Raw genomic sequence first — 19,022 nt, 5'->3', positions numbered from 1 at the left:
ATTTAAACTTAAGTGACCTTCAAAGTACTGTTTATTTGATACAATACACCTATTGAGATGTTTTTTTCCACTGCTCAAAAACAGTTTTTTCAACTTGTTTGATGACTTTTAGTGCTTCTGCCATTTTTTGTTTCACCTCTTTCAAGTTGGCAAAACATTTCCCTTTGAGCACTTTTTTCATCCAGGGAAACAGAAAAGTCACTGGGGTGAGACTGGGTGAATAGACAGGGTGGGACACAGGGGCCATGCTGATTTTGGTCAAAAAACTGCTCAACACTGTGGGGGTGTGGGTAGGTGCATTGTCATGGTGGAAGAGAAACTCACCTGTTTGCCACACATCAGGTGAGTGTAAATCACTCATCATGAAATGGCAAATGCATTGAAATTCTTCAAAAAAATTCACTGAAGCTGAATGCAGCCTCGCACAATGCCAACTGGTACACTGATACAGATGGGTTCCCAGAACACTCACCTATCGGGGGAAGCCTGTACTACAAGGAGCCCACCCTCCAGAAGATAACTGAATTTTGGGGGAACCCCCTTTGTATATGTACATCTGTGTAAATACTCTTATACTATATGTAGGACTGTGCTAATACATGGAAATGTGAATACGTAATGCAAAGTAAAAAAAGAACAGGATATGATATTAGAAGCAATCTATGGCATGACGAATCTGAGAATCTTCAACATCTTCACATGCATCCCCCTCCCTTTCTAATGGCAACAAATGGAGGTAATAAATTGACCATTCTTCTTAGGTTATACTAAGTTTGTATACCTTTCCTAAGAGAACCGTCATTAATGCCTGTATATTTCCTGGTTGAGTGCTTGATTGGACCTGGCTGAGTAGCTCAGTTGGCTAGTCATCCTGCTTTGTCAAGTTTGTGGGTTGGATTCCCAGTGAGGGAACATACAAGCAGCAACAAATGAATGCATAAGTAAGTGAAAACAACAAATCAATAATTTTCTAAAATCAGTAAGAGTACTTGTTTCTATTAAAGGGAAAGAGAAATTTGCTCCTTGGTATCCTTAATGAAGAATGATTTAGTTTCTCCAGAGGGGAGAGGGGAGAGAATCACAGGGGAAAAGGGGAAGGACTCACATGAACAAGTATAAAGGACACATGGACAATAACTAAGGTGGGGGGTGGAAATGGGAGGGAGGTAGGGAGCACTGGGGGGGCAGGGCTGGGAATACAAGACAGAAAACTGTACTTGAACAAGAATTAAATTAAAAAAATGGGACACCCCCCAAAAGAATGATTTAATTTTATCAAAAAACATTTCACACCCAGAATTTTAAAAAATCAGATGAAAAAAACAGCCTTTTGTTATCTTCAACAACATGGTAAATATATTTCTAAAATCCTAGAAGTTCACCCTTATCTGAGGGATAGAGTCCCAAGACCTCCAGTGGAGTCTGAAACTGATATTTACTATGTTTTTCTATACATACCTGCCTACGATAAAGTTTAATATATAAATGGTAAGAGAGTAACATTAACTGATAAAATAGAACTACTGTTAACAACCTGCTGTAACAAAAGTTATGTGAATGTAATGTCTTAGGAACTGGCAAGAATTTTTTCCCTTCACAATTTCACATTCGTTTGTAGATTTTAGCAAGAACTCAGCATATTTTCCTGCCCTTGTCCAGAACTGTCCCTTTTTCACTTAAAGTACTGCATGCCAAAGGCTTCTCTTTGGCATATCTGAATTCCCAACATCACTACTCTTGACCTTTGGGGTCATTATAACTAAAATAAATTACTTGAACACAAGCACTGCAATACCATGACAGTTGGCCCAATAACTGAGACAGGTACGAAGTGACTAAGCCAGGGGTGCCATATACAGCCAAGGACATGCTGGACAAAGGGACAATCCACATCCAGGTTGGGGACAGAGCAAGATAGCAAAAGATTTTATTATGCTATTCAAAATGGTTCACAATTTGAAACTTATGAATTACCTCTGTAATTTTTTAATCTTTTAATTTGATGTTAGAGACAGAAACGCCAACACGAGAAACATGGGTTGCCTCCTGCACACACCCTGACAGGGGATCAAACCTGCAACCTTTGGTGTATGGGACAATCCTTCAACCAACTGACCCACCCAGCCAGGGCTGATATTTTCTATTAGCTAACTGCTCCAACTTGAAAAATCGGGGGACTGATTGGTTTTCCAAAGAGTCTTTTGTGAGATTGGCTATTATTGTGTCTCATCAATAGTCACCCTATGATTATTCAGCCAATACACACAAATACCCAAGTACCATCTGAAGAAACTTTTTTAGCAACTCATCGATGACAGCAAATTCAGTAAAAAGTTTCAAGAACCCTTTAAACTAGATGGCTTTCAAAGTCTGTAATTTCCCTGAAACTGTATGTAAATATTTACATATAGACATGTTGGGTTTATTTGAAGAGGTCTGCAGGGTTAAGGATGGTGTTTCTCAGATATTTCTACCTTGTTCCGATCTTTTAAACCATAACCTTACGCACTTTAAAAACTCTTTAAGATTTTAAGTAACAAGTTAAGGTCACTTTATGTTTTCAAACTATACCTGTCCCACCACCCCGAGATTATGACACGCCTCCCCAAGTGGTACACCTTTTAGATGAATACTGGTAAAACTAAACTGCCACTTATCACAAATTAAGTCTTCAGTAGTATGTTCAGCATTACCCTGTAATTCCCAGACCACTGTATTCTTTCCTACAGTTTGCAAAAGGTCAAGTCAAATGTGAATTATGCTGTTATTCAACCAAAACTCGCTAGAATTCCACACCAAATTTGACTATTTCAAGTTAAGAGCCCATTTTTATGGCCAATACTCTTAAGGACATGAAATATAACAAAGTTGCATTACTTTTGCTCAAAAAGTTGAGACCATAATGGTAAGTCAGCATTCTGTTAGGTTGGAAAGTCTCGAGGGGGACTTGTTAAAGAACATTATCCTCAATTTAATGCTAGGAATCAATTCAAATGATATACACACACTCATCTAAAAATTTGTTCACGTATCTGCAGTGTCTTTAATTACCTTTCCAACTAGTGGAAGTATCTTGTGGTTGACATCCTATGAAATCTTGGTAGTGATTTTTCAAGATGTCTCTATTTTTAATAAAGGTTAGCAAAAAGATTATAGGAAAAGATACATGGAAGAGAATGAAATACAAGCTGTGTTTATCTGTTAGATATCCCAATAGAAAACTTACTTCTTAATGTTCCTAGTATTGTAAACATAGCTGTGAGACTACAGAATATTAAAATTGCTAATAAGGTTCCTGTTAAGTAACACAAAACTTGACTTAAACAATTTTGGAAGCATATTTAACATGATATAAAGATTAGCTAATTTATTTTAGGCACTTCAGAACTTCTACCCACACCCTCAATTGTTAAATCACTTTGCTTAGTTCTAAGTACTTCAGAATGAAACCTTAATACTACTGTTCATTCTATCAGAAGTGTCTATAGCAGCAGCCTTGGTTTTTTTATTTCAAATGTACATGTTGGCATTCACAGAGCCACAAATCCAAGTTGTCTAAAGCACCTTGTTAAGTGAAAACATACAAAAGCATACTCATTCCCCCTCCAATTCTTTGTAACAGATCTCAGTCACCTCCAGATGTAGTGTTATTTCTTAAGTCATATAATATCAAAACTTGATTGAAAGTTTGGATTTTGTTTAAAAAAGCTTTTATTCATTTTTGATCAGGGAAAGGACAATCTCAGTGTCAACTTGTCACCTAATCATAAACTTGAACTTACAGGATTCACTGCCCTAAAGACAGTACACTTACTGACTTTGACAATGTAACTTAAAATGAAATATCCCTTTTGTTCTCTAGGGTTATGTTTAAAGAATAAACAATCCCTTAAAAAACAGCCAACACTGGTACTTGGCCTAAATAGGAAAACAGGAACAAAACAGGCCAACAGCATTGCAACTAAATACCCAGCAAGTACAAACATCATTGGAACAAAGTTGCAGGCGCCAAATAAAAGTGGCATAAAAAGTTTACACTTTAAGGTGAGGACACATATGCCAGTCCTAGTAGCTAACATGGAACCATAAAGACAAAACTTAGAAAACCTTAAATACACTACATTTAATGTTAAACTCAAAGCTTGGATTTACCCAAGAAATCCTCCAAAATCTAGAGCAAAAACTGCCACTAATGCACCAGGAAGATCTGTATTTAATGACAAGGTCACAATTACGATTTTCATTAACCTGACTTAAAAGCATACCGTTTCCCACTATTTAGAAAACAAAATCTACTACCATGGCTTTTTCTAAGAGCTCACACCACATTAACAGTTAACACCCAATATAGCTTCCCAAGAATACTCTTACGGAGAGCTGTTTAGTTTGGTGCTCGCTGTGACGTAACAGAATACAACTAATTTACATAGCCACTACTTCAAATACCTTAATCTAACCTTTGCTCTAATTTTAATAACCTCAAACTTACCTGCCAAAATCCTTGTATAATATAACTGTCTTTGAGAACTCTCAAACTGTAGCTCCTACCAGTGTTAACAGTGCTTTCCTCCTAGGTATATCTGGTCTCTGATCAAACAATTAGTTATGGTATTATGATTACTTAAGGTCTAACAGACCAGATTGTTAAAATATTTGGCAAATCATAAAGAACAGCTTTTCGAAGGACAGAAACAAAGCAAAACCATTAATATCCATGAAAGGAGCTATCAACATGCTCCGTGCCATTAAAGGGGTACTTTTCTTCAGGATATAATCTTTATAAACCTCACGGTCTACTAGAAAGCTTCCACTAATCACAACAGTGACTATGACACAGAAACATCCATGACACCTTAGTTAACAAGGAAATGAACACTGGGAGAAGAGAATACACCTAATGAAGATGGGCAACAGGATGACACTGTAGCTGGCTATTCATAAGGACCACAGTTCCTCCTCATGGACCAATACTCCTTACAAAATAAACCATGCCTTAATTATTGCTTATTTAAAATCACACTTTTACAGAGCTATTTAGTACCTGACACAGAAAAAAAACAATCACATAAGGAAGCATTTATTTGAGGTTTAACATGAAATTATACAAATAAGATTTGTATAAACACAAATCCACATTGAATTATAACAGATAGCAAAAGACAAAGTAAAAACAAAGAAAACTAATTGGCGGCTATATACAGTCGGACATAGTTGTGTCTTGTACACTAGAAAGTCTTTTACAAAATAATCATCTTAGAGCAACAGAAGACCAATCTTCATTGTTGTCCTGCAAGATGTTACTTTAGCAATCTCCTCCTAAAAATAAAAACAAAATAGCAATTAGATTTGTGCAACACTGACAAGCTTTCAAAGGTCCACTTTCATGAACTGTTTTAAGTCCTCACTTTATTCTTTTCTTCAATAATTAAAGATCACATGCATATTCATTGGCAAAATGCTTTTTGGGTCAATAATAAATTTGCCCTGGAGTTCCCAAATAATACCAAATTTAAATCTATTTAGAAAAGAATTTGGGAACACAACCTTCCCATATCCACAGGTTGAACTGTGCTAGATTAGTCTACTAGAAGCATCTCTAGTAAACCAAGTAAAATGGTATTACAAACATAAAATTTTAAGATGATTATATTTCAAGAAAAATTGCTGTGTGCATATGATCTTTAATTTATATCCCAGATTTTAAAGTTCTTGTTTTGGTTTGTAGATTTCACTATTAGCTATAAAAAGAAAAAGCAAGCATTAAATCTTAAAGAATGAACACTTAAAATGAGGCTCCACAATTGAAATACAACACTAAACAGAAGACCAAAATGATTAAGCTGTAAAAAGGCATTTATGTACTTTAACTCCTGTAAAAAACCATTTAAGTTAAGTTTAGACACTTAATCTCGAAAAAGATTAAAAAAGAAGCCAAAGTCTGAAGTTTTCCACTTTAATCTTTACGCTGGTACATGAAGTTGGAAGAGACCATACCACAGGACAGCGTTTTCTGGTGTATGCCTTGCGCTCTGCCCGCAACGTGCGACCCCCAGAGATAGACGTGGTCAGGGTGACACACGGCCTGCAATGAAGTTCCCGCTGGCGGGTACAAACAAGGTATAATGTCAGAGTTAGAAGACAACATTCGTGTTTTCCTTAAGTTGTACCCATTTCAGTACTTTACCTGTTAATAGTTCTAAAAAAGTTTAATTATTCCTCTAGACCACCTGGTACACAAAGCAAACAGAAAAACTTTAAAAGTTTTTCTGTAATACTAAAGAAAGTGAGGTAAAACTTTAAAGTTAAAGATCTATAGACACTTTAGGCAAAACAGGCTAATAAAAAGCAATTAAAAATGAACAACTTAGTAAAATCAAGCTACGTAATATTGTGTTTTTACTCGTTTTTCATTTGTCTATTGATCTTTAAATTAAATCAGACATTTCCATTGGTGTCTTGTACTCTTATACACACCTGTTTTCTCCAATGCTCTCCTTTAGTATGGCTGATAATTGTTTTGGTGATTGCCACCCCCTCGAGATGCCTTTCCGTAAGTGCTCTGTTGGCCTATTTTGACAAGAAATTATGTTAATACAGTTTTTAATGAAATGGTTTCATTACATTATCTAAAAACTATTAAATGTCTAAAACTGTGCATGCCAAATATGAAAATAATCAGATTTTAAAAGTAATTATAAACTAGTCATATACCATACATGCTCCAACATTTATAACCAGTTTCTATATTGACTACCAAATGCCTTAAAAATATAACTCCAAATAGTTCAATAAATGGAAAACTGACAAATTTCAGAATGGGAACGTACTTTAACACTAAATTTTAATACTGGTTTATGAAATTAAAGTATTCTTACCACTGTAGTCTGCATATCCCTGTCCATATCCATAGTTCCCATAGTTATACCCAGTATAATCATAGCCGCCATAGCCACTATAGCTTTGATCACCACCATAGGCACTATTGTAATTTCCATATCCTTGATCATAATAGTTATTAAATCCTTGGTTCCAGTTTTGGCCCTGACCTGAAACAATGCACAAGATTGTTAGAAAATAAATTCTGACCCCTCCCCCAATTCTAACATCAAATGATGCAAATCTTAACTTTATTTCTGAGAGAAAATACTTGTTAAAAAAAAAAGGGAGGGCAGAAACTCCAATTCTACTAGTATCAGACTTCTTAAACATAATGGAAAACCAGAACAGATATAAGACAGCAAGAGCTCCCACTCAAAAATACCTATCACACCATTTACATTTAATGGCATTATTTTCACATCAGTGAAAAGAATCACGGTCACAACACCCATTCTCTGAAAAGGTGAAACCAGTAAAACCCAAAACCCACCCACTCAACTATGCATTCTCCATGTTAAGACAATTCAAGTCTGGCTTTACTTTCCTATTGGCTTATTTATGTTTTGCAGTTTATAGCTTAGACCATTTAGTCATTTCCCAAGAATTTACTCTCACCTCTGCCACGACCCCTTGCGCCACCTCTTCCACCAGCTGCAACACCTCTTCCTCCTTTCTGTTGTTGCTGTTGCTGCCTATATACCTCTTTGGGTTGGGCAACTTTGATTTCACACTATAGAAAAAATTTAAAAGGCAAACAACGTTGTTACTGAAGTTCTAATGTTAAGCCACTGTAGTTTCAAAACAAATCGAGAAATTATTTCGCAATTAAGAAAAAAATTCAAAATTCCCACTTAATACAATTATAGTGGCTTTACCTTCCCAGAACCAATTTGATGATATCTGCTTTCTAACAATTTCTTGACAGGCTCCTCATCTGTGTATGTGATAAAACAAAAACCTCTTCTTTCATTTGTTTTTGTATCCATGGGAAGTTCAATATTTTCAATCTGAAATCAAAAAGCACTCTTGATCATCTAGCGGCACTAAAAAGGTACCCCGTGGGTTCTCTGCAAGCTTCAAAACGTTATTCCAATCAGACGACTTCTGTCTAGAGACTAGTGCTACTTAGTATCAATATCAAAATGTGTTATGTTAAGCATTTAGAAGGGAGAATAAAACTTCCTTCCTTTAGTGTCATTTTAAGTCCCACAAATACCACAAGTCCAAACACTGACCACACCAAATCACCCATGTTTTCGCCAAAATAAATTAGAAACTGGTTTCTATACAGCACAGAAGGCAGCGATAAAAATATGGTGACTGGAAAGAACTCAAGGTGTAATTTAATCCCACCCTCACCTGACACATAAGTTTATTCTGTAAGAAGTGAGCCAGAAATGAATACTACATAAAACATTAAATATAAAACATACACATACAACACAGCGCACCTCACCAAAGGCTCCAAAATATTCTTTAATTTGTTCTTCCGAAGTATCTGGGCTCAGTCCACCCACAAAAACCTTTTTGGGGGGTTCCTTCCCTTTTAAAGCTTTGGCCCTTTTAGGGTCTATCAATTTGCCATCCAGTTTGTGTTCCTTCAGTTCCAAAACCTAGAAAACATATTTATTTAATTTGACAGCAATATACAACCAACCCTCTCAACAAGCTGCAAAAAGCACACAAAAGCAGCACCACGCAAAACACATCCCTACCTTATCAACACTAGCAGCATCTTTGAAAAGCACAAATCCAAATCCTCTTGATCTTCCGGTGACTGGATCTGTTTTAATTGTGCAGTCCACAACTTCTCCAAACCGAGACAAGTATTCAGTCAGATCTTTCTTGCTTGTATCCCAGCTCAAGCCTCCAATAAACATTTTACTAGAAACAAAAGTTGTGTTTTTTTTAAAGGTTAGCAGCAGCTCAAACGATTACTTCAATTCTGGGATTATGAGTTTAACTAGAAAATAAGTAGAGAAGTTTAATTCCTACGGGTAAATAATTTAATCCATGTTTTCAGATACATATTATCACCGCCACAAAAATTTCAAAACCCTGTCGAGACGACTTATTCAAAACACAGCTTGCTCTCCACACTGCATAACACAAAGTTTAAACGACGCCAAGGCCAACAAAATGTTATATACACGACTGCACTTGAGAAAATCCAACTACCTAAACTAATCCCTCACAAGTTAGGTCCACCTACATCCTGAGCAGTCAAGCTGGTGTTCCACTTAAGGAACTTATTATAACGTATCTGGGAATGTGTACCACTGCACGCAGTTTCTCAAACTAAGAGTTCTCTAAACTCTTCCCAGGAAAAGTGCGCAGAGCCCCAACAGACACAATGAAGAGGCGGTGGCAGCTGCAGCATGTGGTGCAGCAAGGCGGCCCCTCCCCCTCCAGCCCCACGCGGCGCCTGCGCACTCGGGACACAGACGCCACCGCCCTTCCCCCACCTTCCGCGGGCCTCTCGAGTCATCCCCTTCGTCTCCTACTTTCCTCTTCCCTCCAAGCTAGTGGGGCCCGGCGGGCACGCGGGGAATCGACTCCGGGAAAGAATGTGGGCAGCGCGCGTATCTTGAGGGACGAAGGGCGCGTGCGACGCGCCGAGGGAGAGGGGAGCAGCGTGCGGTACCCGTCATCCTGCTGATTCTTGCTCGCGTTGATCTTGGATCCCTCTGCAAATTCCTCTATGTTGCTGTACTCGTTCACGTCCTCCATGGTGGCGGAGTTGTCGGCCTGGAGGTGCTGGCGCGTGATTCGAGTGGCGGCGGCAGCGGCGGCAGAGTGTTGTATAGAGCTAAGTTTAAAATGGCGGCGGAAGAGATCCGGGCGCCGCCTGCGCCCTCCCTTTATAGCCGCCCCGCCCGCCAATCGGGAGGGCTGCTGGGCGGTGACGTGGCGTTGGGCTCGGCGCGCCCCCTGTCGGGCGGAGTTGGGAGCGAGCGAAGGGAGTAGTGGGGCGAGCTGCCGCGGCGCCCGTGGCCGCCAATGGGAGAGGCTGCGGGAGGCTAAAGTAGCGGGAGCGGAGGGAAACAATGGCGGCGGCACATGGGAAAGCCGGGGCGGGACCTCCATCGCAGTCCTCCGGTGAGGGGCAAGTTCGCGGGTGAGGGGAAGCGGGCTTGGGATGAGAGGAGCGCCTGAAGAGAAAAACGAAGGGGCAAAAAGTCCTGGGTTCAAAAATCCTGAGCAGCGTGGTCGCAGGCCCAAGTCCCTCCTTCTTTGAGAGCCTTTGTCTCTGGCGTCAGGTCCAGCTCACTGTTAACAACAGCCGACAACCCTGCCTTCTTCCGCCCTCGGTCCCCCAGTGCGGAACTGCTGCGGCAGCTGCTACTGGTTAGCACCCTAGCCCGCCAGCTCCAGAAAAAGGCGGACTGCGCCCGACACGGACAGATGAGGCAGCGAGCGCGCCTGCCCATCCGCTGCGCGCAAGCGTGTTTTGTCCTCGAGCTGGCTGGAACGAACCGAACGGGAAGCTGGCGCGCTGCAGATCCTAAGGGCAGCGGCGCTGGCACCTTTTCCGCTACCGCTATTAGACGCGCGAGCCTAGAGGGGGCGGCGGGCCTCCGTAGCCGCTGGACCGGAACCGGGCGACTGCAGTAAGGCCAACCAGGACGCCGCACGGCCTCTTTTGCTGGCTGAGGACCGGAGGAGGGGCGCAAGCTCGGTCGGATACTGAAAATAGGCAAAAACTGAGTCAGTGGGCGGGGTGGGGGTTAGATGCCATACAGGGCAGGAGCACTCACATCCCCGGCGCGCCACTCTCGGGGCTCCCATCTGCACGTGCCCCAGTCCTCCCGCTTGCTCAACAAATCTGGAGAGCGCAAGCCCGCGCACTCGGCTCCGGAGTTTGCTTTGTTCCCGCCCACGCGAGGACCATTTTGACGGATAGGTTCGAGGCCAATCGGCATCTACGCCTTTCCTCCTCTCCGCCCCCTCGGAACCCTGGCAGGTCCGCCCTTTTCCCTGCCCAGGTGGTCTGGGCCTCAAGCCCTGGGTACCTCCGGTGTTTAGGTCTCTTATGCTGCTTCCTTCTAGGCCCTCTTTTCCTCTTGCTTCAGGCAGCACGGGCTTGACTGCTCCGAAATTCTTGCGGAGCTGTCAGAAGCCCAGGACTCTGCTGGGGGCGCAGTCGGCGCTGCCCATCCTACCAGTAGGCCTATTTCTGTGGTAGTATCCGGTAGGGAAATGGTCGTGCTGTCTGTGCCCGCCGAAGTGTCTGTGATCCTGTTAGATATCGAAGGTACCACAACCCCGATTGCTTTCGTGAAGGTGAGGGGGCGAAAGGGAACGGAGAGGTTACTTGTGCTTAAAAACAATTCAGAAAATTTTCAGTACTGCAGACCTAGTATACTAGAGACTCCAGAGGTAATTGGAGGCGGTGTGGCTTTGCGCCCGCTGCGGCGGGTTGCGGGGGGATGCCTTTTCTCACGGCACTGTCTCACCCTTCCCCGCCCCTGTCCTCGGTAGGTAGGAAGGGATAGAGGTTGTGATGGAAAAGGGTAAAGGAAGGAATGGTTCACCGCGGCAGGGTGGGATGAAGTGTGCGTCGCTCGCGGGAAAGGTTGAGTGCCCGCTTTCTGCTTGGTTCCATGTGGCGAGGTGGCGGCCTCAAGCTTGTGGTCTTTGAGGCTTTTAGTTCCGCAAAATAGAATGAAGTGTTATGACTTTTCAGGTATCCCAGGTTTCTTGTGCCTTATCCTATTATCAACAGATTATTTTTATTAATATTAACTATTAATGTAATATATTAATTTGTTATACATTTATTAAAATCACTGTTTTTAAAAAAGTATGTTTATCTAAAAGTATTTTTAGACGAACATCAGGTCTGTGCGGACGTATAAAGTAATCATGCGAAAGTGTTCCATTAATAAATTCACTTTTGGGAAATGTTCTGTACATGTTGAACCAGCTTTATTTAAAAACAATTGTAGAGCCCTGGCTGGTGTAGCTCAGTGGATTGAGCACAGGCCTTCGAAGCACACATTTGAGGTTTGATTCCCAGTCAGGGCACATACCTGGGTTGCAGGCCAGTTCCCAGCAGGGGACTCAGGAGAGGCAACCGTACATTGATATTTCTCTCCTTCTCTCCTTCCCTTCCTCTCTAAAGATAAATAAATAAAATCTTAAAAAATAATAATAATTAAAAAATAAAAACAATTATAGAGCTTTGTTACACACACCTGCACACACATACATGCTGTGTGAGTCTTCAAGAAAGTATTGTTTTACAAATCTACTTGAACTAAAAACTTCAGCAAAGTAGTTTTAGCTTCTGAACACCTTCTAAAGAGAGTACTATGTTATATTCTTCTTGAACCTCTGAGCACAGAGCTGGGAATTAGGATTAATCGCATTAGGTGTGTAAATTTGAAGCACTACATTCTGTGGAATGATGAAAGGAAACAGTACTTACACATGTGGTTTGTATACTTGATTCATCCTTAAAAACTGTGAGGTGTCAGCAACTGTTTGCATTTTACTGATAGGAAACTAGGGCTCTGAAAAATTGAATAATAGCTGGGGGTTTGAACCTGAATTGTCTAGCTCAAAAACTCTTTTTCTGTTATTGCACTTGATCTCTGAAATGGAAACTACAGTTCTTATTTTGTTTTTGCTTGGTTGCTGTGTATGTTAAATGACACAGTTGATATGAGAGCACTTTAAACAATATAAAGTAGCGTAAAAGTGTATTGTAGGAAACTTCAGTTTACACTTCTTGGTGAAAAACATTTAGGAGTGAAACGTTGGACCAGAAAAACTAATGATTCTTACATTATTTGGGTTGAAAATTGAGTAATTGTTAAAAATTGTCCTTGTACCCTTCAGAAGTCACTCCTTTTTGGAGGCTGATTTCCATCTTTCAGTAAGTCATACACAGTCATTTTTCCTTTAGCGTGGAAACAATTCCTGCTTCCCCTGAGCTCCAGAGAAAGTAATTGGGTTATGGTTAGGTGATATAAATAAAAAAATACGTTGTGTCAGACATTAGCCTCACACTGTAAGAGAGACTGGGGAACAGAGTCTGTCCCAGGGAACAGAATACCTTCATTTAGTGGAATGGCAGACAAATTGCCAGCACTTGTTATGGTTGTTTTTCCCTTTCTTTCTCTCTCTCTCTCTTTTTTTTCCTTTTTGCTGAGCCCTTACAGTTGATGAGCTTAAGTATGCAAAGTAGCACTGATAGTCTAGGATCCCTTACTGGATTCTGTAAAATCCTCCCAGCCTAGGAAGAGGTGTTCTGTGGATAGCCTGTTGCTCTATCCGATTGTGCCTCCAGGCAACAGCACACAGGGGTTTTATGTACCAGCCATTATATCTTTTTCTCTGAGTCAGAATTGTCAATTTTCTAGAGCAGGAAGGGCTCCCAGGTCAGATTTTTTGGTGAGTTTTGCAACCAGCGAATTAATTTCTTCCATGGATCAATTGGTGCCTGTAGGAATGTCCTGTGTGGGAATCATCACAGCTTGGGGGCAGAACAGCAGTAGAACCCATATTTCCTTAGCTGTTTCCAGTGCATCTGAGTCCTCAAAGCAACCAGCCCTGTCCCTCACTGCAGGACATGTTCGCCTGGAGTTTGTTTTCAGATATTGACTCTGATCCTCTACAGAGGTGATCTCCCAACGTTTTTTGGTCTTGTACATCATCAGCAGAATTGGAGCAGGCACTATAAATAGAATTTATAAATTGTGTACAAATATTGTATTATTATTAAGTTATGAAATAAATTGGAACTTAAAGATTAAATTATAAATATAGGTAAATGTTATATCTCCTTCCCTTACCCCACTGATTCATTTGCATTCCTCTGGAGTGTATGAATCCCATGGTGTCTTTTCTTTCTTGCTCTTTGAACATGACGATGTAGTGTTCGTTTTCTGAAATTGTGTATCCTAATATTATTTTTTTAGTTTTATTGATTTTAGAGATAGAGGATGGAAGAGAGAGAAACGTGATTTGTTGTTCCATTTATTTATGCATTCACTGGATGCTTCTTGTATGTGCTTTGACCAGGGATCAAACCTGCAGCCTTGGTGTTACAAGGACAATGCTCAAACCAACTGAGCTACCTGATCAGGGCATCGTTATTCTAATGTTTTTAGTCTTTATGCCATGAAATAACACCATCGTCAGCCCCTGTTGGTTATCCTGTTAGGAACCATCAACTACTGTTTGAGTTTGGGAAAAATGATCTCTTGTTCCTGAAAATGCTGTATGATTTGGTGGCTTTCCTGTTGGTATATGTTGAGTTGGTACATGTAAAAACAATTCCATACTGTAAAGTTACTGAGAACAACATATTAGCAAATACTGAATTATTACGTCTAGAGCAGGAGTATCAAACTCATTTTCACCTCGGGGGCCACATCAGACTCATGGTTGCCTTCAAAGAGCTGAATGTAATTAGGACTGTGTGGTTTGCAGGCCCGTGCTCAATCCACTGAGCTACACCAGCCAGGGCTTAGGACTGTGTAAATGTAACTACTCCTTAACTGTTAAGCAAGACCTCAGTGCTGCCACGGTAAAACAAGGTGAAGGGCCCGATTTGGCCTTGTACTTGCCACCTGTGCTCTAGAGAAAATACAGGGTTACGTTCCTGGGAACCTCTGGACACAACATTTTAATCAGCTGGTTATTATATAATGTTTTATGTGTTTCTGTTAACCTTGTTTAATATATACTCTTTTTAAAAATGATTTAATTAATTTTTTTTAGAGAGAGGGTCAGGGAGGGAGAAAGAGAGATAGAAAAAACATTAATGTGCAAGAAATACATTGATCAGCTGCCTCTCACAGGCCCCCAGCTGCAGACCTGGCCTGCAACCCAGGCATGTGCCCTAACTAGGAATTGAACCAGCAACATTTTGGTTCGCAGGCTGGCACTCAATCCACTGAGCCACATCAGCCAGGGCTAATATATATTCTTGATTCATTAACATTGAACTCATGGACAATGGCACTGTAACTTGTGATTTAACAAAGCTTATCTAACGTGTTTTCTACACAAGGCACATCAAAGCTTTCTTGCATTTAGGAATACTAGACAGTAATTGACCATTTTTAAACTGCAAAATCACCAGTAAAAAGTACAAAATGTGAAAAATGTGCCACTAATTAGACTCTGAAAAGGATATTTATTTAAAACATGAGCAGTGAAATAAGGTAAGGCATCAGCATGTGCTGGGAATGTGTACATCTGGTGCTTCAGGGTTTTCTTTTTTTTAAATGTTTTATTATTTATTTTTAAATTGAATTTATTAGGATGACATTGGTTAATAAAATTATATAGGTTTCAGGGGTACAGTTCTATAATACATCATCTATATATTGTAGTGTGTTCACCACTCCAAGTCAAATCTCCTTCCATTACCATTTATCTCCTCTTTACCCTCTTCTACCTCCCCTTACCTCTTTCCTTATGGTAATCACTAGACTGTTGTCTGTGTCTATGAGTTTTCTTTGCTTAATTCCTTCACTTTTTTCACCCAGCCCCCCATCAGCCCTCTCCTCTGACAGCTGCCAGATTGTTGTCTGTGTCTATTTTGTTTGTTTATTCTGTTCATTAGATTCCACATATGAGTGAAATTATGTAGTACTTATTTTTCTTTAACTGGCTTATTTTACTTAGCACAACACTCTCCAGATCCATCCACACTGTTGCAAAAGGTAGGATTTCTTTGTTTTTTACAGCCAAGTAGTATTCCATTGTATAAGTGTACCACAGCTTTTTTATCCACTCATCCACTCATGGGCACTTGAGCTGCTTCCAAATCTTGGCTGTTGTGAATAATGCTGCAATGAACACAGGGCTCTATTCCCTTTTATACACATTGCTTTCATAGGAGACTTAAGTAAGTATTATAACACAATTTTATTTTGATTGATTCTATGACTTTTCTACTAAAACAACTGCTTAACCATAAAGTAGGTCCATATTTGGACTTCTAAGCAGTTAGTGGGCAACTTATTTAGCTAGAGCTTCAGAAATTTTGTGGCCCTTAATGGAGCTCTTTCATAAAACTGCCATAGTGCTGTATAGAGTAGAATAAATTCCTGCTTGCATAGTATTTTTTCAAGCATTTAGCAGAATTTAATCATAGCCCCCTGGAAGACAACTACTCTCATTTATTTTTATTTGCTCTACAGTTCTGCTAAAGAGTAACAACTTCTTAAGTACCTAATAGACTAAAAATAGTCACACATTAGTAGAATCTTGGGTTTATTGCTGTACTTTTTGGTATTATAGTATTCTGAAATTATCTATAAATGGATCATAACTGAAGTTAAAACATTTATCACTGCAGCTATTTGTGGAATTATTTTTAAAGCATGAATATTTTCAGTGGGCACGATTGGGCAATAAGCACTAGTTTTAAAAAGTCTATTTTTAAAGCTATTTTTAAAAATATTTCACTTATTTATTTTTAGAGAGATGGGAAGGGAAGGAGAAAGAGAGGGAAAGAAAGTGTGATTGCCTCTTGTGGGCCCCCCACTGGGGACCTGGCCTACAACCAGGCATGTGTCCTGACTGGGAATCAAACTGGTGACTCTCTGGGTCTCAGGCTCACACTCAATCCACTGAGCTATACCAGCCAGGGCTGTTTTTAGAGCTTTTTAAATGTGGTATTACAGCTCATGTCAGACTATGATACAATTACTGGCTTTTTAAAATAAGCAACTTGAAGGGATTTTATTTTACACAATAGATGCTCAGTAAGTGTGTTGAGAGGATGGATAAGATCTTTACAATTTAGTTACTGTACTTTTATGTTATGCACTAATACTTTTACACTAAAGTAGAACTGTCTGCTAACATGCTACCCCTAAGGTAATATTGATATTCCAGATGTTACACTAAATTGTAGCTTCATTGCCTAGTTTGGTATTTACTCAGGGTAGAGGAGAATTTTATGTGTAAAGGAAAGGGGCAGATTGAATGATCAGGAATTTCAAAGCAATCTCTAACTTCTAATGCTTTTCCTAAAAGTTTAGAATTGTTAGGAACCTTGCCCCTTTTATTTCTGTGAGTTCTCTGAGGAGAGGGGCAGTGATTTATAATTCCATTATCACAAGTACCTGACATTCAGGAGATCCTCAGTAAATATTGAATAAATGAGTTGGTTGTGCTTATGATTTATCCTCTGGGAACTTTTCTGCTATTATTTATCAAGAAATTTGGGTCAGAGGTGATCCTTGCCCAGTTTAAATATTTGTCTGTGTTGGAGAACATAATATTTATCTCTAATTATTCCGTTGTAGCAGATGAGAAAATAGGCTCAGAGAGGATAAGTTAGTTGAACACAGCTGGTAAAAGGCAGAGAAAGGACCTGGCCTGGCTTGCCACTGGAGTCTGTTATTTATTTCCTCGCACACAGAGGTTGAGGAATTGGGCTGTCAATGTTTACAGTTCATTTTGTGAATCATTCTTGGTACCAGTAAAATTGGGTATAGGAGCCCAGTCTAGTGTGGCTCAGTGGATTGAGTGCCGGCCTGCGAACCAAAGGGTCACTATTTCCATTCCCAGTCAGGGCACATGCCTGAGCTATGGGCCCGGTCCCCACTTGGGGGTGTACAAGAGGCAACCACAAATTGATGTTTCTCTTCCTCTTTTCCCCTTTCTCTAAAAATAAATAAAATCTTAAAAAAAAACTGGATGTAGGAAATTGGACTTTGTGAAGCACAAAGCAGTAAAAAACTGCATGCATGTTATCACTTTGGTACTTCAAAGTTACTAGGAGGTCCTGAGTCTAACCAACAGTTTTCCCCTAGGAATATTTCTGCCTACTTGGGAGTTGGGGAATAATGGAGGCAGGATACTGGAGGAGGATGAACAAGTGAAAAAGAAGCAGGTGTAGGTAGGATAAAGGATCAAAGTTGCCTTCCTTGTTTTTTAATTGTGAAACAGTTGAAATAGGAAGAAATATGAATATAATGACTATGCACCTACCACTAAGCAAATTTTTAATATTATGTTTGTTTCGGATCTTAAAGAAATAAAACATTACAGATATAACTGAGGCCCTGAATACATCCTGTTTTGTATCACATTTTTATTCATACATTAGAGTTTATGTTTATATTAATAAAATACAGTTTGAGTGCATTCATGTTCAACTGCTTTATAATGTTTTAGGTATGAGTATACCCCAGTTTATCCGTTCTTAGCTGATAAAGATAGAGGGTATTTCTCATTGTTTATTTATTTATTTATTTTAAAATACATTTTATTGATTATGCCAGTACAGCTGTCCCATTCCCCCCCTTTACTCCCCTCCACGCTGCACACCCCTCCCCCACCATTTCCCCCTTTTGTTCATGTCCATGTGTCACAAGTTCTTTAGATTCTGTATTTCCCATAGTATTCCTGCCCTTCCCCTGTCTATTTTCTACCTACCGTCTGTGCTACTTATTCTTAGCACCTTCTCCCCCCTTCTCCTCCTCTCACTCCCCTGTTGCTAACCCTCCATGTGATCTCCATTTCTATGTTTCCACTCCCCATCTAGCTGTCCTCTTAGTTTGCTTTTGTTTTAGGTGTGGTTGTTAATAACTGTGAGTCTGCTGTCCTTTCACTGTTCATATTTTTTATCTTCTTTTTCTTAGATAAGTCCCTTTAACATTTCATATAATAAGGGCTTGATGATGATGAACTCCTTGAATTTGACCTTATCTGAGAAGCAGTTTATCTGCCCTTCTATTCTAAATGAAAGCTTTGCTGGATAGAGCAATCTTGGATGTAGGTCTTTAGATTTCATGACTGGGAATACTTCTTTCCAGCCCCTTCTTGCCTGTAAGGTCTCTTTGGAGAAATCCGCTGACAGTCTGATGGGCACTCCTTTGTAGGTGACTGCCCCCTTATCTCTTGCTGCTTCTAGAATTCTCTCCTTCATTTTAATCTCGGCTAATGTAATGATGATGTGCCTTGGTGTGTTCCTTCTTGGGTCCAAGTTCTTTGGGAGTCTCTGAGCTTCCTGGATTTCCTGGAAGTCTATTTCCTTTGCCAGACTGGGGAAGTTCTCCTTTATTATTTGTTCAAATAAGTTTTCCACTCGTGGCTGTTCCTCTTCCCCTTCTGGTACCCCTATAATTCGGATGTTGGAACGTTTAAAGATGTCCTGGAGGTTCCTAAGC

General features: G+C 40.1%; 2 protein-coding genes across 6 annotated transcripts in view; one reads left to right on the top strand and one right to left on the bottom strand.

Moving 5' to 3' along the window:
* Positions 1–3,693: 3,693 nt before the first annotated feature.
* Positions 3,694–10,715, bottom strand: HNRNPDL (heterogeneous nuclear ribonucleoprotein D like). 4 transcript variants are annotated; one of them, XR_005064939.1, is made up of 8 exons: positions 9,524–10,715; positions 8,595–8,763; positions 8,331–8,492; positions 7,755–7,886; positions 7,495–7,609; positions 6,876–7,046; positions 5,995–6,567; positions 3,694–5,316 (listed from the first exon to the last, which is right to left on the bottom strand). XR_005064939.1 is itself a non-coding variant. In XM_037035643.1 (8 exons), the coding sequence occupies exons 1-7, from the start codon at positions 9,964–9,966 to the stop codon at positions 6,497–6,499; spliced, it is 1,263 nt and encodes a 420-aa protein (XP_036891538.1). In that variant the 5' UTR covers positions 9,967–10,715; the 3' UTR covers positions 3,694–6,099; positions 6,475–6,496. The 4 variants fall into 4 exon arrangements, 3 of the variants coding, with proteins under 3 accessions (XP_036891538.1, XP_036891539.1, XP_036891537.1); XM_037035643.1 differs by having other exon boundaries at positions 3,694–6,099; positions 6,475–6,567; XM_037035644.1 differs by having other exon boundaries at positions 6,475–6,567.
* The window catches only part of ENOPH1 (enolase-phosphatase 1), a 29,170-nt gene continuing 20,040 nt past the window's right edge, over positions 9,893–19,022 (top strand). The window contains exon 1 of one of the 2 annotated variants that reach the window (XM_037035646.1): positions 9,893–9,978. In XM_037035646.1, coding sequence (XP_036891541.1) covers positions 9,940–9,978 — 39 coding nt within the window. In that variant the 5' untranslated portion in view covers positions 9,893–9,939. Of the gene's footprint in view, positions 9,979–10,826; positions 11,164–19,022 lie in introns of those variants that run through there. The other variant, XM_037035645.1, reaches the window with a different exon arrangement.

The sequence above is a fragment of the Sturnira hondurensis genome, unplaced genomic scaffold (genome assembly GCF_014824575.4).
Source record: "Sturnira hondurensis isolate 20B ecotype Veracruz unplaced genomic scaffold, ASM1482457v3 Scaffold0022542, whole genome shotgun sequence".
Classification (NCBI taxonomy): Eukaryota; Metazoa; Chordata; class Mammalia; order Chiroptera; family Phyllostomidae; genus Sturnira; species Sturnira hondurensis.
This window is presented reverse-complemented; position numbering and strand designations above follow the sequence as displayed.